This window comes from Staurois parvus, unplaced genomic scaffold (genome assembly GCF_062004578.1).
Source record: "Staurois parvus isolate SC_StPar_1 unplaced genomic scaffold, SC_StPar_1.0 ptg000094l, whole genome shotgun sequence".
Taxonomy (NCBI): domain Eukaryota; kingdom Metazoa; phylum Chordata; class Amphibia; order Anura; family Ranidae; genus Staurois; species Staurois parvus.
In genome coordinates, this window is record NW_028317890.1 from 2,266,961 (window position 1) to 2,292,024 (window position 25,064).

A 25,064-nucleotide genomic window follows, 5' to 3' on the forward strand; every position below is an offset into this window, starting at 1 on the left:
TCGCACCAAAAGTAATGCTTGTACTACTTTAGAAATCGATGGGGCTCCGACCCCTGTCAGTTTCTTTGGGGGGGGGGGGGGTTGCCATCTGTGCCTGCATTGGATGATTTCCCCTCTACTACTTTTCTGGGGATAACCCAAAATTTGGGATTTTCTTTTAATTTTACTTTCAATGGTAATGGTAAACAGGACACATTGAGAAGGGGAATCTCCCTTATGAGGGTACAGACAGCAGAAAATCCATAATAGGTGTTCTAATACCTCCCCACACTATCCAAAACTAACAAAAAAAGTTTTCCCTTAGTTATATTTTATATATATTATATTATATATTCCTATAGTTATACTTTAAGTCAATACAAAATATCTTTCTAAATGTCAAATATTGAATGAAAATAGTATAAAAAAAATCACACATATATATAAATAACCTTCTTCCACTAACAAAAAAGACAGCATTGTATGTTTTATTGGTGGAAGGAGGGTGTGTTATTTTTGATACTATTTTTTATTCAGTATTTGACATTTAGAAAGATATTTTGTATTTATTTAATTCAACTTAGTTGTTTTTGATACACCACATGTGTCCTGTGAAAGAAGCTTCCCTTTGACTGGTATTCTAGTCACCTTTTTTCCTTTGTATTAATAGATCTGTTCATCTGCTGCAGGGAACTTACTGACTTAACCACTTGCCATCCACCCGATAGCAGACGTACTGCTACAGGGCAGCACAGCTTTGTAAAATCACATTATATATATATATATATATATATATATATATATATATTATATATATGACTCGTATTTACGGGTAGGAGGTGCGTGCGCTCACGCCTCCCTACCCATGTGCTACTGGCGGCTGGGGATGGCAATCACCGGGTCTCGGCTGGCAATTCTCGGCCAGCACTTGGTAAACGTCGACAAAGCTGACAGGGGAGAGACCTGTGTGTAAACAACACAGGTCTCTCTCCTGTCAGCATGGCCATGCTGCTTTGCATCTCTCTGAAAAGCAGAGATACAAAGCAGCATGTCTCCCAAGTAAAACAGCACACAGCACGCAATGTAAAACACACACAGCCCACACTTAACCCTTTGATTGCCCTAATGAGTTGACATTTTTCTACAATTTAAACCATTTTACCTCTTTATTACCAAAAAAAAGTGACAGGGGTTCTAATGCTTCTCTGCTGTATCCATTCCACTGGAAATCACATGAAAGAAATACTACATTTTAATGAGGTAAATAACACATATTTTGGAAAAATACCGCATGCAGTATTTTAGTAGTGTTTTTTGTGAATGCCCAAAAAAATTCTGAAAAATGCTGAGCAGTATTTTAACACATTTCTTAAAGTGGTCGATACTGTTTCGTGAATAGAGCCCAGAAAGAGATATCCTAAGTCTACAAAAATATTCCATACACATCCACTACCTAAAGTTCCTATAATCGATTTTTCATGATATTTTTTCTTACTATGCATTTCTGCCTCTGGTAATGCGAATTGTGAGCTCCCAAACATCTTCTTTTCCCCCTCACTTCTCTTTGTTTGAAATGAACAGTACACATTAATTGCAGTCTTGTGCACAGCTCTATGCACACTACAAATCCCATAGTTCGTAGACCCTAGACCAGAGGTGGGCAAACTGCGTCTCTCCAGCTGTTGCAGGACTACAAGTTCCCTCATGCCTCTGCAAGTTATAGCTGTAACTGTCAGTTTTGTAATGTTGCAATGCCTCATGGGAAATGTAGTTCCACAACAGCTGGAGAGCCGCAGTTTGCCCACCCCTGCCCTAGACCATTTTGGGAGTGAGCAAGAGAGGGTGGCTATATTCCTACATACAGTGGGACTATGGAGAACTAACGTAGCCACCCTCTAACAGGAAGTCAGATCACAGCAGCAAAATAGGAATCTGGATATTTGGAGGAGGCTGAGAGCAATAGAAGGGACTTTATTGAGTTAAGGAACCTGCATTCACTATATCTGGTCTCCCACAGTACACAGAACATAAAAATGCAATTATTTTAGTAAATATAAATTGCTAAATACCTTTTCTTATCAGCAGTTAGAGCAGTCTCGTGACTTCTATCAGTGTCCAGCAGAGCACTGGTTACAGCTTTTAGGAGGAGTTTTCATTCTCCTGTAGGAGGATGCAGAACCACTGACCTCTGGGCAGTGCTGACTGGCCCTATGCTGATCACATGCACTCTCCCAAGAAAGAAAAGAAAAAAATCTCTCTAACAATATACACCAAACTGAGCATGTGCAGCTTGCTCCCGAGCCTCTGTTTTATCAGGAGCTATTTAGGAGACACTGAAAGATTGGGGACAATAAAAGAAGGGGAGGATCAGAGAAGACAGGTTCAAATATCCTTTTTACACAATGCAGAGGATTAACCCCTTAGGTTCCACAGTGAGTATAACAAGCATGCTTTACTGCATATACAGACTGATTTTACTGTTGTGGGTTTAGTAACACTTTAGAAAAGTAACAAAAATTGAAAACAAACAAAAAATCCACTTCTATACTGCCCTCTAAAAGTGTTCTACTGCAGATCACTTTTCAGAGGGCGGTACATTTACCTCCTGTCTGAAAGAACCCTGGTGGTGGTCATACATGCTTGAATTTCTGTTCCAATCAGTCTCTCCCAATAGGAATAACTGATCTAGTCAGCAACCCATTCAATCAATATGACACACATGGGGAGGTGGATTTCGATCATTAGAAGAAATGATTGTCAGTTATTGATTATATGTTTGTTTTCCACATGTAATCTCATAATGAGATCAATCAAAATACAATAAAAATCAAAGCACCTCAGTGCTGCTGATTGATACAATGCAATTGACAACTTTCCACCCTGGCCAACCAACTCAATTTGATTGACTTGGTTCACATTTTGGAGTCCAAATTGATTGCAAGAGAAATGATGCATACATGATTGTGTGCTGATTCAATCACTTTGATCAATCACACATCAATTGAATAACAATGTGTGCATGACCACTAGAAAGAAGATTGCACAGAATGTACAATCAGAATGTAGTGTGTATGGCCAATTTAACAAATGTCAGCTTAGTAAAAAATATTGCTCAACCTAAAAAAAAAAATATGTTAAATTCACAATGGTTTTAAATAAAATGATCGAACACTGTCCTATAAAAGTATTGTATTGTGTCTAGATTAATAGAAGCCTGTTTTCTATTGCTGCTGTATAGATTCTGTGAGGCCACACTGGATCTTCTCTGCACACATGCACATAATTTACTCTGCTGACTTCCCAGTAGTAAGTTCTGGCTGTCATCACCCTGGAGGTCAAATAAACTACAATACCCAGCATGCACTTCTGCCCTCAGCCATTAGAGGGTGTCTGTTCATGTTGTGCACAGCTTTGTGGGAAATGTAGTTTATGTTGAACAAATCAGAACTAACAGCAAGTTCCAGAGCACAGCTGGACTACATTTCCCATCATCCCTCGCTGCTTGTTGTAAGGTCAGGTTCCTCTGACTCTGCACTGAAGGCTGATCTTGAAAAGCGAAAGTAAGTAAATAGATACAAATATATCATGTAACAAATACAATACTCCCTGAACGTACAGTTTAATGGGATGAGCTTTGAGTGTTGTGATTGAACCAATCTATAGTGATCACATGCATCATTTGTATTGGTGAAAATTTCTTCCTTTTTTTGCCATGTGTTGGTAATTGAATTAATTATTTAGAACTTTATTATATAACATCAAATAAGCTGGCATGAGTTTACGTCCCAAACTTGACTTATGTTCTGTATTATTATTTTTACATAATGTTATTGGTCTGCTGTATGTATTTTCTATTATTGTGTTGCATATTTAGGTTTCATTCGGGCAATATATATTTTATTCTTTATGTAAATATTTTGTACAAACATTTCAGAACAACGCTGGCCATACACGTATAGATTTTTGTTCAGGAATGCTCATTGTCACCAGGTTCATTTAACTTTCGATACATTAGTGGAGTGAAACGGACAGTCGATTTCAACCTTATGTCTGTATAATTTCAAAGGATCAGGATGGAAAATGTTTTTTGTTTCAACAAAATTCTACTTGTGCATGTGATTATCAATAGAGAAAATTTGTACATGCTGTATTGCGCATGTCCTAGGAAAATATATCTTCCAGAAGCCGAATCTTTATGGGAAATGATTATTCGTTCATTAAAAACAGGCATGTGCTAGGCTGATGACACACAAAATCGGATGAAAAATACCGCTTACACAGCTATTGTTCATTAATCTGATTGTTAGTACACAGCTTTCGAGAGCCGATAACGACAGTTCATGAAAAATTGTCAGAAGGGACAAACACAAACATTTTTTCATACGATACCATTATTATTATATTATACAGGATTTATATAGCGCCAACAGTTTGCTCAGAGCTTTACAATATAAAGGGAGACAATACAGCAACAATACAGTTCAATATAAGAGGGATGGGAGGGCCTTGCTCCTTGGAGCTTACAATCTAAGAGGAAGGGGCTGGTGGTACAAAAGATAGTAACTGTGGGGGAAGGACTGGTAGGAAGATTAGAAGATTCCATTATTACAGGGCAGGATAGGCTTCATTGAAGAGATAGGTTTTCAGAGATTGCCTAAAAGTGAGCAGAGTAGGAGATAGTCTGATAAATTGGTGTAGAGAGTTCCAGAGGATGGGGGAAGCTCTGGAGAAGTCCTGGAGACAAGCATGGGATTACTAATGATTTTCGTTGAATCTGTACAGTATTCGTAAAAAAAATCAGAAGACCAAGACCAAGCATGCTCAGAAAATAAAGAATACATCACAATATAATACATTACAACACTTCTTAAGTTGTATTCTGTCATACAAGAATTTTTGTAACTTTAGTTACAACCTTTTGGTTTTCATTATGAGACTAGCATGCAAAAAAAAAACCTGGACGATCGTTATTATAATCATTATGTGTACGAAGCTTTAAGAGGCTGCTGGTCTGTCCCTATGGAATCACTATCTCACTGTAGCCACACACTGCGAGATGTTGCTCTGTCGCCGGCCCAAATCTGCTGATGGGAATGATATTTCACTGTCTCAGCTACAGGGGGAGAAATTCCATATGGACAGACAGGCAGCCTCTTTGTGATGCTGTGATTTTGGCAAACTGTCAGGGCAGGATTGCTAGCTGCAAAGTAGCCCATGTCAATAGCCCTACATTGTATGAATTACCCAATATTTTTCCCAGTTTCTAAAATTGTGTTATTTTACGATAAGGGTAGGGGCTAACGTGGCCATGTTTCATACTAAATAAGTGGTTAGGACTTCCACCTGGCAGCACTAGGGTCATTGGTTCAAATCCCAAACGTGGCACTACATGTACTGAGTTTCCATGTTCTCCCTGTGCCTGTGTGGGCTTCCTCCGGGTACTCCGGTTTCCTCCCACATTTCAAAGACATGCTGGTAGGTTAATTGGCTCCTGTCTAAATTGGCCCTAGTATGTGTATGTATGAATGTGAGTTAGGGACCTTAGATTGTAAGCTTGTTGAGGACAGGGACTGACTGAATGTATAATATATATGTAAATTGATGGTACTACAGTGAAGGAAATAAGTATTTGATTCCCTGCTGATTTTGAATGTTTGCCCACTCACAAAGAAATGATCGGTCTAGAAATTGAATGGTAGGTGTATTTTAACACTGAGACACAGAACAGCAACAAAAAATTCAAAAGAAATGCATATCTAACAAATTCTGCACTGATTTGCATGTTCATGAGGGAAATAAGTATTTGATCTCCTATCATTCAGCAGGATTTCTGGCTACCAGGTGTCTTTCATACAGGTAACAAGCTGAGATTAGTAGCAGTCTCTTAAAGGAAGTGCTACTAATCTCATTTTGTTACCTGTATAAAAGATGCCTGTCCACAGGAGCAATCAAACAATCAGATTCCAAACTCTCCACCATGGCAAAGACCAAAGAGCTGCCCAAGGATGTCAGGGACAAGACTGTAGACCCACACAAGGCTGGACTGGGCTACCAAACTATCGCCAAGCAGCTTGGTGAGAAGGTGACAACAATTGGTGCAATCATTTGTAAATGGAAGAAACACAAAACAACTGTCAGTCTCCCTAGGTCTGGTGCACCATGCAAGATCTCACCTCGTAGATTGTCAATGATCATGAGAACAGTGAGGAATAATCCCAGTACTACACGTGAGGATCTTGTCAATGATCTCCAGGCAGCTGGGACCACAGTCACCAAGAAAACAATTGGTAACACACTACGCCGACAAGGATTGAAATCCTGCAGTGCCTGCAAGGTCCCTCTGCTCAAGAAAGCACATGTCCAGGCCTGTCTGAAGTTTGCCACTGAACATCTGAATGATGCAGAGGAGGACTGGTTGAAAGTGTTGTGGTCAGATGAGAGCAAAATCGAGCTCTTTGCCATCAACTCAACTCGCCATGTTTGGAGGAGGAGGAATGCTGCCTCTGACCCCAAGAACACCATCTCAACTATCAAACATAGTGGTGGAAACATTCTGATTTGGGGGGGGTTTCTGCTAAGGGGACAGGACAACTACACCTCCTCAAAGGGATGATGGACGGGGCAATGTACTGTCAAATCTTGGGTGAGAACCTTCTTCCCTCAGCCAGGGCATTGAAAATGGGTCGTGGATGGGTGTTCCAGCATGACAATGACCCAAAACACATGGTCAAGGCAACAAAGGAGTGGCTCAAGAAGAAGCACATTAAGGTCGTGGAGTGGCCTAGCCAGTCTCCAGACCTTAATCCAATTGAAAATCTGTGGAGTGAGCTGAAGGTTCGAGTGGCCAAACGTCATCCACCAAACCTTAATGACTTGAAGAGGATCTGCCAAGAGGAGTGGGCCAAAATCTCTCCTGAGATGTGTGCAAACCTGGTGGCCAACTACAGGAAATGTCTGACCTCTGTGACTGCCAACAAGGGATTTGCCGCCAAGTACTAAGTCATGTTTTAAGTGGATCAATGCATTTCTGTTGAATTTTTTGTTGCTATTCTGTCTCTCAGTGTTACAATACACCTACCATTCGATTTTTAGACTGAACATTTCTTTGTGAGTGGGCAAACATTCAAAATCAGCAGGGGATCAAATACTTATTTCCTTCACTGTATATCAGTACCTGAAATAAATAAATACGGGTGTAATATAAAACAAGAACACAAAGGTGGACTATACCCTTATTCCTAACTGTAGAAAAAAAATTTAACTCTGCTAAGCATATGTCCCCATGGAAGAGATTCCCTTCCTGTCCTGATAAAACCTGAGAGGTAATCTCCTTAAGGCTTGGTTCACACTTGTGTGGGTGGTGCGGTTCGTGTTTGCGCTGACACTGCACCCTTTTTATTTTTAATGGAACCTATAACGTGATGTGGTTTTGCTGCAATTGTCATGCAAACCGCATCTCATGAAGCTTGTCATTCAAAAGAAGCCCCTGCTCCCTTTTGGGTTATAAGCTTCGTGCGATGTGGTTTGCCACAATTGTCGCATAACAAACAAGCATGGTGCGTTTTGCTAGGATTGCAGTGCGATTTGGAATTCTGGCGATTCCACCCGCGATCCCAAATCGCTATATGTGAACCAGGCCCTAATGGCACCACAAATGCCACACGCATTTTTTGCGCATATCTGTGTGTGTTGCCGGAACATGAAGATGTGATTAGAGCCTAATAGGTATACAGACAGCAATGAAATTGCTTGTTCACACCTGGAGCATCATTTGCTGCCCCTCTGAAAAGCAATCCAACAGGTTGCCTCCTAACTGCCTGTTCTAAACTCTGAAAAGTTTGTATCACCATGGTGCAAGTACATGCATTAGACAAGGTTGTGCTGCGGCGCCATTAATTTGAATGGGTTGCTTTTGATGCCGGTACTGCCTGCAAAAGCAACATGGGATAACATTTTTGAGGTGATATGTGTACATCCTTGTCTGGCTGGAGTTGCAGCTTGGAGAAGGGGAATGATAAAACCCAGCTTGATCACCTATTTTTACCACCCCCCTGGCTGCATATGTGAATGAGCCGTACCACTAAATCTAAGACAGGGTTGCATGACGGGTTTTTTTTAATGTTGAATTCATAATGCCTCTTTTTTTAAACTGATTTTGGCCCCAGCTATTCTGCAATTGATAATGGCTGCAATCACGCAACGCGCGTTAATGCATGGCATAATGCATGGCAGCATGCATGTGGTAACTCACTGCAATGATGTAAATGGGCCCTTATGGTCCCTTTCTCTGGGTTACACTGTTGTAAGTTACAACTATTATTATAATGTTAATTACCAAAGTGTTATATAATCCTTTCTGGAATTAAGCAGATGTAGCCCACAGCAGACATGAGTGTTGCCCATTAGGCCTGGTTCACACCAATGCATTTTATTAGTGATTTTTGCTTTTTTGCAGAAACGCACTAAAGTCCGTTTCACATGGTTTCCTATGGGACACGTTCACATCTATGCTTTTTTGAGCAGCTGCAATTTTGGAAAGGTTCATACCAGTGCATTGTGTTTTTTGTGCCATTTCTTTTTTTCTTTTTCTTTTTTTGTGGTAAAGGGGAAATTTTTTTTTGTTGCTGGGCAGAATAAAAATGCAACACACAAAACGTGGCAAGAACTCACAACATGCAATTCAGCAGCTTCTCCATTGAACACTATTGTAGCAGAAACAAGTGATTTTTGCGTTTAAAAAAGTCCCTGACCCTTTCCAAAAATGCAGCAGCTCAAAAAAGCATAGATGTGAACATGTTCCATAGTAAACCATGTTAAATGGATTGTAGTGCGTTTCTGCAAAAAGCACTAAAAAACGCATAGATGTGAACCAGGCCTCAGGGACTTTTTAAATTAAAAAAACAGTGTTTTTGCTACAATAGAGTTCAATGCAGATGCTGCTGAAATGCATGTAATACATTGTTGCTGCGTTTTGCATTTTTACTCTGTCCAGCAACATTTTTACTCTGTCCTGTTTAACAAAAAATAAACAAAAAGAAAAGTTGAGGATCGCAATACGCCGTAAAAATGCAGCAAAAATGCGGCAAAAACGTATGTGTAAAAATGCAAAGCTGTAAGCCTAGGCTTATTCCATATTTTTACCCCAGTTGACATGCCTGCTGTGATCTTTCCTTATTCTTTTCAAAACAAAATGAAACAAAAGTTCTGGCTACAGATGTGATTTAAAGCAAATTTTATTCCTTGTCCTTCAGTCATGTGTATACATGCCCCATGTGGCTGTAGGGTGGGGAATCAAAGACGAATTCTCCTGCGCTCTAGGATCCAGACAGGTGGCGAATGGATGGAACCAGACCTGGAAAAATCGTCCACCAATGCATAAAGTGTTGTGCGGCTCCAAACAAAGCTGGGGAAGCCCGACCAATACTGCAGAATGAAATGAAAACGAGAAGCGCACCAACCTTGCGCATTACCTCAGTAACCAAAATGTATTAATTGTAAAAATATACTCACAAACAGCGAATGAAATCAGGCATGTAAGTCCTCAAAGGGACTTGAAGATAGCGCGAATCCCATCAAGGGGATGGATATTCAGCACAGCTGACGCGTTTCGAAGGGTGTCCCTTCTTCATCAGAGCTACTAGCCTTCGAAAAGCGTCAGCTGTGCTGAATATCCATCCCCTTGATGGGATTCGCGCTATCTTCAAGTCCCTTTGAGGACTTACATGCCTGATTTCATTCGCTGTTTGTGAGTATATTTTTACAATTAATAAATTTTGGTTACTGAGGTAATGCGCAAGGTTGGTGCGCTTCTCGTTTTCATTTCATTCTGTAGGGTGGGGAATGCCTTGGCCACCTATGTGTGGCCCAGTACACATGACAGCTTTCTGGCAGGATAGCTCTGGTGCAGGGGCGGACTGACAACTCATGGGGCTCCCGGGCAATAGGGGATCATGGGGCCCCTGTGGCCTTGCCCGAACTCAAAAAAGCCTATGAAAAAGGTACGAGGGGCATCTCATGGGGCCCACTACTGACCCTGGGCCCTCGGGCAGTGCCTGAGTTTTCAAATGGTCAGTCCGCCCCTGCTCTGGTGGGAACAGACTAGGATACAAATACCCCGAAGCTCATCCCTACTGGTGATCCTGCAAATACTACACATGGACCCGGAGCTGCTGCTTTGTACTCCCAGATTTTATGGACTGACAGACTTTAATTTCTGCAAAAAGCACTAAAAAGTGTATGGGTGTGAACCAGGCCTCGGGCACTTTTTAAATGCAAAAAGTAGAGTTTTTGCTATAATAGAGTTCAATGGAGATGCTGCTGAAAAAACGCATAGGAGGTGGAAGGGGGCAACGTGCAGACAGTTCCAGCGCAGAGAAAAAATGGTAGGGATTGGGCAAGATTTTCTTGCCTGCCCAATTACTTTGTTCCCTTAGAGCCCTCTTGGAGGGTTGCCATTTGTTGTCCCATCATTGCTGTCAGATCCAATATCAATGGGCACTTTATGATTTGGGAGAAAAGTCAAACAAGTGCCTATTGGATGTCTCCACCCAAAACCAATTCTCTGGCCTCCTGGTACTAGGACACCCAACTGTTAGTAGTGAGGACTTACATTTCACAGGCCTGTTTGGAATAAGTACATTAATTAAGTTGAAGATTGTCAGCAGTATGTGATTGTTGATGCAAATAAAAGTGCTTGTTTGTACAGGTGGGCCAAGGCTGTAAAAGCACAGATGCTGTTTGCACATCCCACCAAAAAGAGTTTACTTCTTAGTCAACCACAGTACAGATCAATTCTGCCTGTTTTATATATACAAAGAACTACTTTTCAATGATGTAGACTAGCTGATGTTTGGGAAATTTGAATATACATCATTACTCTCCTACTTGTACGTTAAAGGGCCACTAATACATAAATACATAAAAAACGGTTTCTTCAAAGGCTTTTAATACCATTTAGGGATCAATGGTTTTCAGGAACGTGCCAGAGCTGAAACTATGTAAAATGATGTTGGCACAGTAGGCTGTGTATAGGATTGGGAAGGAGGGGGTGTTTTCCTGCAGATGGCTTCCTGTTTCGTATTGCTATAGAAACCTATAGATAACTGACAACTAAAACAGAACAATACATTGACCAGCAAAGTTACATAAATGTAAAGTATATCATTTTCTGATAAATGTTCTGATCGTTTCCTTAATAATTAGGGGATTGATGCCCATGACACATATGCAATGAAATATAATGGGTTTGACACACAAAACAAACTATAGATTTACTACAGGTTGATGTGTTTACTATTACGAAAATAATAAATGATTAGTAAAACCACATAAATCTGTCTAAAAGTCAGTTCATAAAAACATTTGATGCATAAGTCATGGTCTAGTCATGCACTATATAATGAATACTAACTGGTTGTTAAAGAGCTGGCACCTACCGGCATCCTTAACAACCAGAGAATAGCTGGTTGTTAAGGAGCCAGCACTCGCTGGTGTCCTTAACCAGTGAATGGCTTAATGATGTTTGCTTCCCCCCCACTCACCCTCAATCCATACCAGGCCCTTCGGGTCTGGTGAAATTTAAGGGAACCTCAAGCCAAAAATTTAAAACAAATGGCGTGTGGTATCCCCCCGAAATCAATACCAGACCCTTATCTGAGCATGCATCCTGGCAGGCCAGGAAAGGGGGGAGAAGAGTCTGTGCCCCCCTTTCTTGAACCATACCAGGTGACATGCCCTGAACATGGAGGAAGGGGGGGCAGGCAAAGCATCTTGTACCCATGTTGATGAAAATAAAGGCCTCTTCCTCTCAACACTTGGCTGGTGGTTGCAGGGAAAGGGGATGAGTTATCATAATTTGGTAGCCCCTTTTGACAAGGGGGTCCCCAGATCCCAGTCCTCCCATGTGAGTGAGCATGGGGTACATGGAACCCCTACACATTCACAAAAAAATAACTACAGTAAACAACTACAATAAATAAAAACAGCACACAGTTTTTGACAAGTCCTTTATTAAAAAAAAACATTTTAAAAATGTCCCCTGATATATATCCATCATCAATCATGATGAAACAGGAAGAACTTTGTGAACGTTTGGAGTACAGAGAAACACTCAGATAAATAGAATAGAAGATAACAAAAAAATAAACGTGGGATGCTTTGTATAAATATGCTGTTTTTGACAAGAATTCATATCAGTTCTGTGCTTTGGTATTTACCACAATTATACAGTCAAAAACATATATATTGCTGTTTATTGAAATGTGGATTTATATCAAAACAAACAAAAATAAGATCCGGTAATTCCTTTATGAATTCTTTGTACTTGGACTTGGCCATTACAGGATCATTGGGGAACACAGCTGTTTTCTTTGCTTAAAGTACAAGAATATTAGGATCCATTTTAACAGTTACAAAGACTTTTTTGTTAGTTTAAGGACCCAATCTCATCGCTGAGTTCTGTTGTGTTTAAATGCATTCAAACAGTCCAAAAGGCTGTGGGCAACACAACAAACAATAGGTGTAAGAAAACAACAGAACACTGGGGGCTGCCTGCAGCTCAGAAAGTTGCTTGAAGAAACAGCTCAGCAGGAACAGGACGACATTTGGTCAGTGTGGACAGCAGTCTGATGACCGGCTTTGTCAAAGGGACATGCTGGAAAACCAGCATCCGATCAGCACTTGCAGCAATGGTAATAAATAATTTCTGAGCTTGAATGAAGTTATTTAGTGCTTTTAGCTCCAAGGTGGGGCAGGTGCCTCCCTTTGGGTTTGGGAACTGTGAACAGGTTGGAGTAAAACCCCTGGAAACAGTCTGCCACAGAAGCTGGAGCAATGACATTGTGACGGGAGTCACTTTGGGTGGAGGGCCCATGTAACCCAGCTTACTTTGGAGAGGTGGGGAGACTCCTGTCTCAGCTCCCCATATCCCTTTTATGTGTAAGTCACCCTGTGCCTGTTAGGGGTACAGGGTGATCTGTCCTAATATTGGGGTGCGGGGGGTTGTTGATTGTTTAATGCCATGTGGTTGCATCCCATTGTTCTATTGTGTGTCTTGCTTTGGAGCAAACTATTCTGTAATGAATGTGTTTATGTGTATTAGCTTAGTGGGGGGGGGGCTCTCCAGCAGCCCTCCCTCCTGATGGGACTGTCTGCTGAAGTGAAGTTTGAATACATGTGTGTCTCTTGTTGCTAAGTATAGATTGCCCTGCCCTGTGTCATTATGCAGGGAGGGGGGACTGTCCCCTGAGTGTATAAAAAGCCAGTTCGAGTTTCAAATAAAGAGTTCCATGTTCAGACAGACTGGTGTCGTCGAGTCTTGTTTGGTCAGTGGTGGTGTCTGTTGTCAGTGTTCAGACGGGGAAGCGGTAATCTAACGGAAGTACCCAAGTGCAGACTGGGTCGGTTCTGTTACAGACACCTTGATCCAGAAGACCTGAGAGGGCTTGATAAAGATCTGTTAATCTGTGAGGTGCCACAGGAAAATTAAAGGTAAGAAACCAAGGAGGGACAGGGACTGAAACAGCTTGTAGCTCTGAGATGCAGACAGTCCAAATGTCCACAAAGGTTAACAAAGTCACTCCACTCTGAAAAATTGGATACACCTTCAATCTGAGGAAAGTCTGTTTGAGGATTTGGGAGACTTTGAGCCCCAGACCTTGGTTGCGGACAGGGAACTAACCTTGGAGAGTTTGGACATACAGTAGATGATGCAGGAATAGAGAAAACAAAAAGGATGTTTTTTAACAGGAAATTACTTTGTAGTGTTTTCTTTAGACTTCTTCAACCGAGGAATATAAGTGCTGAGGAAGATGAGTGCTCAAGATTGGAAGACACAGTTGTCCCTCAAAGGCCATAAACATCAGATGCTCCTTAGTCACAAGTTCTGCCATCCTGCAGTTTAACCAAAATGTATGTGTAATGACAGGAGACACGTGTGAGAAATGAGACAGGAAACCTTCAGCAGCCCATCACAACTGTAGCCTAAAGCAATAACTGTTTGCTCTAGAGGTTCTATGACCAAGGGATCATTCGCAGCAGTGGCAAGATAATTTTTATGGGGCTTTAATCATTCAGCTGAGGTTTGGCAAAGCAAGGTCACAGCCAAAATTGGGTGAAGAGTAGGGCCTGTCACCAGGATTTCTAGAAAGGTCTTCAACTGATTTATAGGCAGTGTGCGGACTGCTTACACGTGTGCAGTAGCATCACAGTCCCTTGTTCTGGCCCTTACATGATTTTTGTTGTGAGCAGTCTACTTGCAGTGTGTGACGCTCAATTCATTCATTTTGTATGCTGTCATTCCTGACTGCTGGGTAGGGCACTTGCTTCGTGAGTACTTTTTTTGTTTTTAATTCTGATTTTTGAATAAAGATACATTGTTGTACTATGTTTCTCTCATCTTATGCTTTTCTATGGAATCATGAAGAAATAGGAGCCAATGGTGTTAATACAAAAGGTGCACTGTTCACTTTGCAATTGAAGTTGCAGTCTGCAAGGGAATTTTCCCCAGAGCTTAATAAATACCAGGAAGCTTCACATTGCAAAGAATACCCAATCACATGAAAAGAAGACAGAAAAGCATTTTTCTTTGCATATGATTCAATGATGAAGTCAGCAGAGCTTCACGTTATTCACTAAACTCTGCTGAGGATAACTCCCTTGCAGAGTGAAACCAGACTTGCAAGGTGAACAGTCTATTTGCCTTTAGTAAATTAAACCCAGTACATTTTTTTATTTTTACCTCCCAGTTTATCTGGCATCAATAATCAGCGCTTTTTGTCCATCTTTTGAAAAGAAGTCAAATATATCTGGTGAGTGATTCTGAGTCACCGGGGTACATGTTTGAAGGACTCTATTGGTCTCTTCTTCCTCCAGCTGTAATGTACACTGAGCTGTACATGTGCAGCTAAGCATATGTTTACATCCCCGATCTGTGGCGCTGTGATGTGACTCCTATGCGCATGCCTTTCAAAAGGCCGAAGAGACAGAACCCAGAAGGAAGACCTGGTGAAAATGGAAGCACCTAGGATCTGTTGGATCGATGACACCACAGTGGTGGAGGGTTTCTTTGGCATAATTCACAGTGGAGTTTACTACAGCTTTTTGTGATTTGTGGACTTTTAGTCCACATGTTTGGTGTCGTAATTTATACCACCAAGAGTGGAAATAAGCACATTTTTACACTTTATGTACCATATGGACACTAAAGCTGTTTATGGACTTATGAATGTGGTGCACTGTGGTACACTGAATTATATGAGTTTTATTATTTATATGGCATCTATTTGATTTATTTATTTCACATAGTTTAATTAATTTTTGTGATTTTTTTTTTTTTTTATATGATTTTTGGTGAGAGGTTTTAGTTACTTATTCATTCTTCATTCATTTATTTTTTTGCTATTTGTTACTATCCAGCTTGGATATTTAAAGGCAAATTTGTCTTTATTAAGTGTTTGTATCACATTTTACAGAAAAGAACGAAAGAAACATTGAGTACATATATATGTGATCAAACATAAATCTTGAGCGTGGAGATGATCCAAAAGAATAATTATGATGTACTGTACTCAACAATAAAGTCAAAGGATCAACATCAGCTGTCAAAGAGATTGCGAAGACATATATCCCAGGGATTCGTCCCTGAATGAGACACAAGAGACATCATAGTACATCTCAGCATAATTCATTGTACAAAACAAGACTGAGAGAAAAGATAAAGGAATAAAGAATGGAAAGAAAGAAGCAAGCTCCAGAAATAGGAAAGGGCAGGGGGGAAGGGGGCGGGAGACGGGGAAGACAGGGAGCAGAGTCTCAATGACATACCTCCAGAAGACCCCAGGGGTAGGACCCAATGAATCATATCCAAAGCATGGGTGGTGGAGCTAAACAGACAGCTGCAGGTCCATCGGTCCCAATAGACGAGGCCCAGACCTAGTGAGACATAACAGGAGCACACAATTCCCGAAGGGTCGAAGAGGAGTAGAAATGGAGCCAGACTGACCACAGTAATTTGTGTTTATCATACAGTCAGGTCCCTAAATATTGGGACATCGACACAATTCAAACATTTTTGGCTCTATACACCACCACAATGGATTTGGAATGAAACGAACAAGATGTGCTTTAACTGCAGACTGTCACCTTTAATTTGAGGGTATTTACATCCAAAGCAGGTGAACGGTGTAGGAATTACAACAGTTTGCATATGTGCCTCCCACTTGTTAAGGGACCAAAAGTAATGGGACAATTGGCTTCTCAGCTGTTCCATGGCCAGGTGTGTGTTATTCCCTCATTATCCCAAATACAATGAGCAGATAAAAGGTCCAGAGTTCATTTCAAGTGTGCTATTTGCATTTGGAATCTGTTGCTGTCAACTCTCAAGATGAGATCCAAAGAGCTGTGACTATCAGTGAAGCAAGCCATCGTTAGGCTAAAAAAACAAAACAAACCCATCAGAGAGATTGCAAAAACATTAGGCGTGGCCAAAACAACTGTTTGGAACATTCTTAAAAAGAAGGAATGCACCGGTGAGCTCAGCAACACCAAAAGACCCGGAAGACCACGGAAAACAACTGTGGTGGATGACCGAAGAATTCTTTCCCTGGTGAAGAAAACACCCTTCACAACAGTTGGCCAGATCAAGAACACTCTCCAGGAGGTAGGTGTATGTGTGTCAAAGTCAACAATCAAGAGAGTGAATACAGAGGGTTCACCACAAGATGTAAACCATTGGTGAGCCTCAAAACAGGAAGGCCAGATTAGAGTTTGCCAAACAACATCTAAAAAAGCCTTCACAGTTCTGGAACAACATCCTATGGACAGATGAGACCAAGATCAACTTGTACCAGAGTGATGGGAAGAGAAGAGTATGGAGAAGGAAAGGAACTGCTCATGATCCTAAGCATACCACCTCATCAGTGAAGCATGGTGGTGGTTGTGTCATGGCGTGGGCATGTATGGCTGCCAATGGAACTGGTTCTCTTGTATTTATTGATGATGTGACTGCTGAAAAAAGCAGCAGGATGAAGTCTGAAGTGTTTCGGGCAATATTATCTGCTCATATTCAGCCAAATGCTTCAGAACTCATTGGACGCCGCTTCACAGTGCAGATGGACAATGACCCAAAGCATACTGCAAAAGCAACCAAAGAGTTTTTTAAGGGAAAGAAGTGGAATGTTATGCAATGGCCAAGTCAATCACCTGACCTGAATCCGATTGAGCATGCATTTCACTTGCTGAAGACAAAATTGAAGGGAAAATGCCCCAAGAACAAGCAGAAACTGAAGACAGTTGCAGTAGAGGCCTGGCAGAGCATCACCAGAGATGAAACCCAGTGTCTGGTGATGTCTATGCGTTCCAGACTTCAGGCTGTAATTGACTGCAAAGGATTTGCAACCAAGTATTAAAAAGTGAAAGTTTGATTTATGATTATTATTCTGTCCCATTACTTTTGGTCCCTTAACAAGTGGGAGGCACATATGCAAACTGTTGTAATTCCTACACCGTTCACCTGATTTGGATGTAAATACCCTCAAATTAAAGCTGACAGTCTGCAGTTAAAGCACATCTTGTTCGTTTCATTTCAAATCCATTGTGGTGGTGTATAGAGCCAAAAATGGTAGAATTGTGTCGATGTCCCAATATTTATGAACCTGACTGTAGGTGTCATTGGAAAATGCCAACATTTCCTCCATGCGCATGATATCATTAATCGCAGAAACCCACAAAGGCGGGGGGGGGGGGGGTTGTGTGTGGGCATTTTCCAAAAGAGGGATATCAATTGGCGAGCCGCAGACAGGAAGAAACATAATAAACACCTCTTCTGTGCCGCCAGCGAACCCGGTAGTATGGAGAGGAGAGCAATCTCAGGTGAAGAGGTCAATGACTCACCCTAGATTTTGTTATATATATCAAAGACTTCATGCCAAAAAGGTTGTATCAGGTCGCAGTCCCACCAGATATGGAAATGTGTGCCTACCGCTTCATTACAGCTCCAGCAGAGATTGTAGATGTAGAAGGAAATATCTTATGAAGGGAGAAGGGATCCCTATACCACCGAGAGAGGAGCTTAAAATTATTTTCCTGCGAGTAACAGTAAATAGATTTATGTGTGAAGTGGAACAACGTAGTCCATTCCTCAACCGATATGTCTCTACTAAGGTCCCAGGACCATGCCCCAGTAAAGGGAGGGAGCTTAGAGTGAAGTGCAACGTGCAGTACCCTGTAAAGGGCAGTTTGGATATTTATACAGCTGCTTTTAGGAATGGGATTATGAAAAGTGAGCACAGAATTTTTAAGTGTTTTATTCTTGGACATCCATTATGAATTCCCCAGTAAGTCTTTTGTCACTTTGTGTGGTTTTCCTTTTTGCTGTGTAAAACTGAAACAAAGCATTGAAAGTTTTCATGCTGAGATGTTATAGAAAGTGAACTTTATCTTTAATACATAAGTGCATGGTTGTAGTTTTTAAAGTGGAGTTTCACTCAAAAGCTCCACTTATTTGACTCCCCCCCCCCCCCCCCCTTCCACTGCCATATTTGGCACCCTTTGAGGATGATAGGGGGAGCAAGTACCTGGTTTTGACAGGTACCCGCTTCCACTTCCGGCTTAGTTTGCCACGGCGAAGTGAGCCGGAAGTTTGGCCCCCTCCTCCCTCCCAAAGTCTCCTGGGAACTTTCACAGGTCCAAGGAGACTGCCAGACCAATAAGGAGGCGCAGCACGACTCGCGCATGCACAGTGGGCTGCAAGCTGTCACAGCCTGGTGCCCACAGTAAAGATGCCAGCGCCATGGAGGAGAAAAGCGGAGAGGGGGCGGCGCGGGTGAGTACATTGCTGGACTCCGGGACAGGTAAGTGTGTGTTTATTAAAAGTCAGCAGTTTTTGTAGCTGCTGACTTTTAATAAACACAAAAACAGCTGGAACACCACTTTAACCCAGGTGTAATCTGTTATAAACATACATACTGTGGATCTGGAAGAATTGTTTTCTAAATTTGAAAATGAAAAAGCATAACTTTGGCTACAATATAGAATGGTTAAAACCTTTTGTTTTTGGGTTGTCTGTGCCCTGTTGGGGAGATTTCTCTTCACTCCCTATCACTAAGACACAACAGTAAGTGAGAGAAAATCTCTCCAGAGGGAGGGATATCCAAAAATTAGAAAATGTCCTCTCCTTTCCTGTCCCAATGACAGTTGTAACATTTTGGACTTCCCATCACTTTTTATCCCTGTGACAAAGGTTAGCAGGAAGAATAGAGAGGGTAAACACCTACACTGGGGACACAGACAGCAATAAATGCCTGTTAGAGGTTATACCCCTTCCCTACTAAATGCAAAATTAACCACTTCCCGTCCGGCCCATGTATATAAATGGCTGGACCGGAGCAATACGGGAGCGGGTTGCCGTTGATAAATGACGCACACCATTTTAACCTGTGCGTGCTCCCTGGGAGCACGCGGCACCACGATCCGGTGCCTGCTGTGTCCGGAGGACACAGCAGAGCACCGATCGCTGTACGGGACCTCTGTGTGAGGTCCCGATCATGTGATCACTGATTGGCCAATCAATGATCATAAGAATTGTAGTCACTTGTGACATCATTGCTTACTACATGTGAAATCTGTGAATGATTACAGAGATCACATGGTACAAGGCTATTCACAATAGCCTTGTACCATGTGACAAGCTGTGACCAATCACAGCTCTCACAGTATTTCTCAATGGCTGCAAGAATGCAGCCAGAGAGAAGGAGAAATTATTGCTTTGACAGCCTTTATGGGTGTAAAAGCAATCAGTATAAAGAGAAAAAAAATCTGCATCACTATGGTGACTGTACTGCTAGGGTAACAGTATGTTAAAAAAAAATAATACATTAATAATAATATAAAAAAATAAAATTATAATTTTTGGTTAATAACTAATTTGGGTTATTTTTTTTACTAAAAAGGTAACTGAATAAATGTTGGGCAAGATTTATGAAGAAAGATTATTAATTTGCAAAATTTTATAAGAAAAACACTTTTTTTCAAAACTTTTGGACTTTTTCATTTATATAGTGAAAAAAAAAAATCGGTCTCAAAAAATGCTAAAAAATTCATATGGGTACAGTGTTGCATGACCGCACAATTGTCATTCAAAGTGTGATAGCGCTGAAAGCTGAAAATTGGCCTGGGCAGGAAGGGGATAAAAGTGCCCGGACTGGAAGTGGTTAAACAAACACTTTGAAGGTTTGTATGTGTCAAAAGATTAGATAGAAGGAGAAGATTGAATATATGAGCAGAAATAACACAAATAAGCAATTGATATACTTTATTTGCACACGTTCCTTTTTTAGACATCATCATTAATGTTCTGGTTTTTGGTGCTTTTCAAGTTGTAGAAATTAAAAGCAGAAGATGTTTAATGCTGCTCGATGTCCTGCCAGATCCCTTTACATCAGATGGTGCTCATCCTACATCAAACAGACACGGTAAGTCAGACTGAAAGCATTTACAGAGCATGATTTCCTAGTCTTAAACATTATTTCATGATTATTATAATTTCTGAATATACATATATAAAATATATATACATTTCTAAATTATGGATTTTTTTTTGGGATCCAAATCCAGGTTTTGAATTTGTAGAGTGGCACAAGAATTATATTAAATTCTTATTTTTTATAATAGATATTTCTATACAGGTTCCTAGTCTGTTTGGCCAATGGCCAATGCACAATTATACTGCAAGCTGCAGTTGTTTTAAAGCTGAACGCCAGGTTTACTGGCCCAAATGAACTATTTTCTTTACTAACAAATGTGAGCACTGTATGAACTTATAAGGCATCAACTACATACCGTATACAGTGCTGTGTTCTGGCAGTGGAATGGGGACTTTCCCTCTTGTTACCGGAACAAATTCTAGTTGGGCAGAGTGCTGCTCAGCCATTCACAGGAAGTCTTGAATTTATGTGAATGAATATAAGGCTCTCCCTGATTGGCTGAGGTGGGCGGATGATGTCAGGATCCCCACCTCAGCCAATCAGAGGAAGCCTTGTATTGAGTCAGACTTTTTGCATTCTGGGCATTTGTCCATGGGCACACACTGCCCTAAACAGAAGTACCACTGAGTGCACCACCCACCCCATCCAGCTCCAGCTGTCAGCCTCTCATAAAGTTTGACAGACTTCCAGCAGCAGGATTGGATGGCGCACCTGTGCCTGCAGCCTGTGGCTAAATCCCGGATCCCCATGTTTCAGGGCTTAATGGCCAGTGTGCAAGGGGACTTGAAGAGGCAGGCTCCAGGGCTGTCATTCTTAAAGCAGACCTCCACCCAAAAGGGGAATTTCCACTTTAAGGCCTCATCCTCAGCTCCCTGTTAAAAACTGGCACCTTTGGGGAGCGGGTACTCACTTCCACTGCAATCACCTAGACGATCGGAGATGGAACTTGTCCCCCCCCCCTCTCCCAGAAGAATACGGGACCATTCACAAAGCGCAGCACTACTTGGCATGTGCAGTGGGCACCCAACTGTGAAGCCGCAAGCTGTCACAACCGGGTGCCCACACTTAGGATTCCGGTGCTGGGGAGCAAGGACGGCTGGTGAAAGAGATCTCGTGGGACAGGTGAGTGGCTGTTTTGTAAGTCACCAGCTACCAGTTTTTGTAGCTGCAGACATTTTTTTTTTGTAGGTCTGACTGGAGCTCCACTTTAAGGACGAATATGCATTTGCTCGTCCCAAGTCAATGAGTGATCAAGTAGTAGATGAGAAGTGAAAAACAAGTAAATGACAAGTCAGCAACAGCATCTTCAATTTCCATACAGGTTCCCTTTAATGTACTGAATGTAATGCACACAGTCCTTTTATAATATAGAAGATAACCACATGTTTAATATACTATATTCTGCTTTGATCTTGCTCATTCAGCTTTTCATTATTACTGAAGAAATGTTAGCTTAAAATCTGCTGATAAAAAAATAAATATAGTTAGCCATGGAAGTCCTCATTTTAATTCTGTTACGGTTGGTTTTAACTCATTAAAACATATATTTGATTAGCCGTTTCTAAATATGAGAGGATCTCTTGAGGGAACACCCAATCGCTGTTTAATACTGTGTGCTCAGGAATGTCAAAGCATACTTAGCTCAGGATTGTATGATGAAATTTCCAGCAGTAAACTAACGTGGCTTGGAAATCTGGTGAAACTGAGAGCTATTTTCAGAACTGCTTCCTATTTGAACTGCTTTTTATTTGATATTTTAAAACATAATTACAGTGTATGTAGGAGTGGCACAAAGTTACAGTATGCAAATGCCAACCTTATTTCCCCCTTCTCTGTAAACAGATCAGCCCATGTATGCCCATTCAAAAGTTTAGAGTTTCTTTTTTTTAACTTAATAAAAAACAAATGTGGCATTTAGTGCGTGCATGTAACATTTTATTTAAGCCAACGTAACGTGTAACTAAACTTGTAATGTGAAAAGCTGCTAGCAGGGAGATACTTGTGGTACACTCTGTGCTAGAGATTTACTAAAACTGGAACACTCAGAATCTGATGCAGCTGTGCATGGTAGCCAATCAGCTTCAAGCTTCTAACTTCAGCTTGTTCAGTTAAGCTTTGAAAATGAATCTTGGAAGCTGATTGGTTTCTATGCAGAGCTGCACTAGACTTTGCACCAGATTTTGAGCACTTTTTAGTAAATCCCCCCAATGTCTCTGCTGCAATAAAATCTCTTCCTCTGCCTGATGGTAGAGTTTTGCAAATTGTACACTAACAGCTGTGCATGTTGGTAGTTAGTTCTGGGTACCGGGATAAAGTAACTACTTTGCACATACCCTACCCTGCCATTCAAGAAGGTTGAAGACTCCTGTAATGAACCACCTGGCGGGACCTCTAACAACCCACAGGATAGGATTCCCCAGAGGTCGGAGTCTAAGTCCCAGTCTGCTTGTTCACCAGGGCCACTAATGGTGGGGATGGAGCAGCCCGAGACCAGGTCGCGGCCCCTGAGTACACCCACCTGTGGTAGAGAGGTCCGCCAGAGGTATCTGCGAGATGAGAGCCTGATGTGAAGGCCTGATGGGCCCGAGCAGGACGAATGGATGAGCAGGAGCGTGGTCAGACAGGCCGAGTCGGTAACCGTAGGTGCAGCGAGGTACAAGGCAGCGGGCAGAGAATAGTCCGGTCACACGCTGGGTCATTAACAGAAGATCAGATCCAATGGGGGGCATCCAAGAGAGAGGTCAGGCAAGCCAGGGGTCAAAGCAGGAGAATACAGCACGGTCAGGGGCAATCCGGGTCAGCAACGATCAAAGTAGCAAGGAGTACAGGAGCAGGAACACAGGATAGACCAAACGGCAATCAGAGACAGCGCAGGGCGGATTTAAATACCGCACCCTGCACTGTCATTGGTGCCAGGCGCACACCCATGGCCCCGAATGCGCATGTGCGAGTTCCGTCTCCGTCGCGGCCGGCCAGGACCTAGTGCCCGCACACCAGCGTGAGCCGGCACACTGTGCCTGCACCGAACCACAAGCCGCGGCGGACCCTGACAACTCCGTACCTGGAAGAAGATTGGGAGAAGATGGTTAATGAGGGGTAACGTGAATGTCCCATTGCTGGAGGGGGCACTGTGCAAATATGCTGTGCAGAAGAAGGGCTGGGCAGCACAGTGGCTAAATGGTTAGCACTTCCACCTGGCAGTACTAGGGTCGTTGGTTCGAATCCCAGCCATGACACCACCTGCCTGGAGTTTGCATGTTCTACCTGTGCCTGCATGGGTTTCCTTTGGGTACTCTGGTTTCCTCCCACACTCCAAAGACATGCTGGTAGGTTAATTGGATCTTGTCTAAAATTATCCCTAGTATGTGTATGTGTGAATGTGAGTTAGGGACCTTAGATTGGACACCCCTTGAGGGTTAGGGACTGATGTGAATGTACAATATATATATATGTAAAGCGCTGCGTAAATTGATGGCGCTATATAAGTACCTGAAATAAATAAAATAATAAAAATAAGAAGCAGCTGCCTTGAGCACTTCAGCAGGAGGGGGTTTTAAAATGGCAGGAACTGCAACCTATGTTGCTCACATAGTCCAAACCACTGTGCACATGCTCAGGAGTTATGTTATCATGGCCCCACCATTCACAAGGGCCTTAGACTCCATATTCATAAGAAGACCAGGAGAAGATGGACACGCCAGTGACGAGAAGAACCATGGATTTCCCATCACAGGAGGGGGGCACTTTACAAGGTAAGTTTGCCTTAATGTGCAAATATGATGTGCAGAAGAAGTGGCTGCCTTGTGGAGCTCCAGTAAAGCTGAAATTGTTTATTTTTGCTTTAAGAACAAACCACATTGATCTGGGTTGCACAGTAAGCCCTGGCAGTCAGTCAAATTTAGTTCTTAGTGTGCTTGCACTAGGCTGCTGAATCTGACTTCTAGCTTCTGGTGCTGTCTCTCCATTCTCATTATGTTGTTAAATAAGACCTATAAAATTAGTAGTGGCAGGTAGGAAATAAATAAAAGTGGGATCCCACTGTTTTTGGGTCTTGGATAAGGAAGGTGGAAAAAGAATCTTCTCTTTATTTTGAGGCTGTTGAGAATGCATCACATTACTAAAATACGGATGTAGTCCAAAAATATGGTGAACAAACATCAGACCAGAAGATCCAGGTGTGACAGGAATGTCCAAATAACTGGGAAAAATTGGACAAAAAGTCTCTTTGGTGGTTTGGTGGTGTTAATATGTATGTGTGTGTGTGTTAGGTTGTCCCTGGCAGTTTTTTCCCACTTTCATGCCTGCAACAGAATGAACGTCATCGACTGGAGTACATAGTTACATAGTTAGTCTGGCTGAAAAAAAGACAAAGTCCATCCAGTTCAACCATAGAAAAAAAAAACTTAGGGAAGTCAAAATTGGATGACACTCAAGAGCCACTGGTTTTTATGTATAGGGAGAGCATAGGTGGATGTACTGGCAGGAATGGGAAGGTGTGGTTCTGGAGGGAGGGAGAGGGGTGTCTATGGAATTTGGGGAAAGAAGGGCAGGTGGTAAAGGTTCAGCCACCAGAAGAAAAGGGGGGGAAAGGTGAGAAAAAGATGG

The 25,064-nt window shown here is 41.9% G+C and overlaps 1 protein-coding gene across 2 annotated transcripts in view; it reads left to right on the plus strand.

Moving 5' to 3' along the window:
* The first annotated feature begins 3,478 nt into the window (after positions 1-3,478).
* NUDT13 (nudix hydrolase 13) overlaps positions 3,479-25,064 on the plus strand; it is a 73,811-nt gene continuing 52,225 nt past the window's right edge. For both annotated transcript variants that reach the window (XR_016311797.1, XM_089670740.1), the window contains exons 1-2: positions 3,479-3,539; positions 20,352-20,447. Coding sequence is in view for 1 of the 2 variants with exons in the window: in XM_089670740.1 (XP_089526866.1) it covers positions 20,374-20,447 (74 nt within the window). In the remaining variant the exon portion in view is untranslated. The remainder of the gene's footprint in view (positions 3,540-20,351; positions 20,448-25,064) is intronic.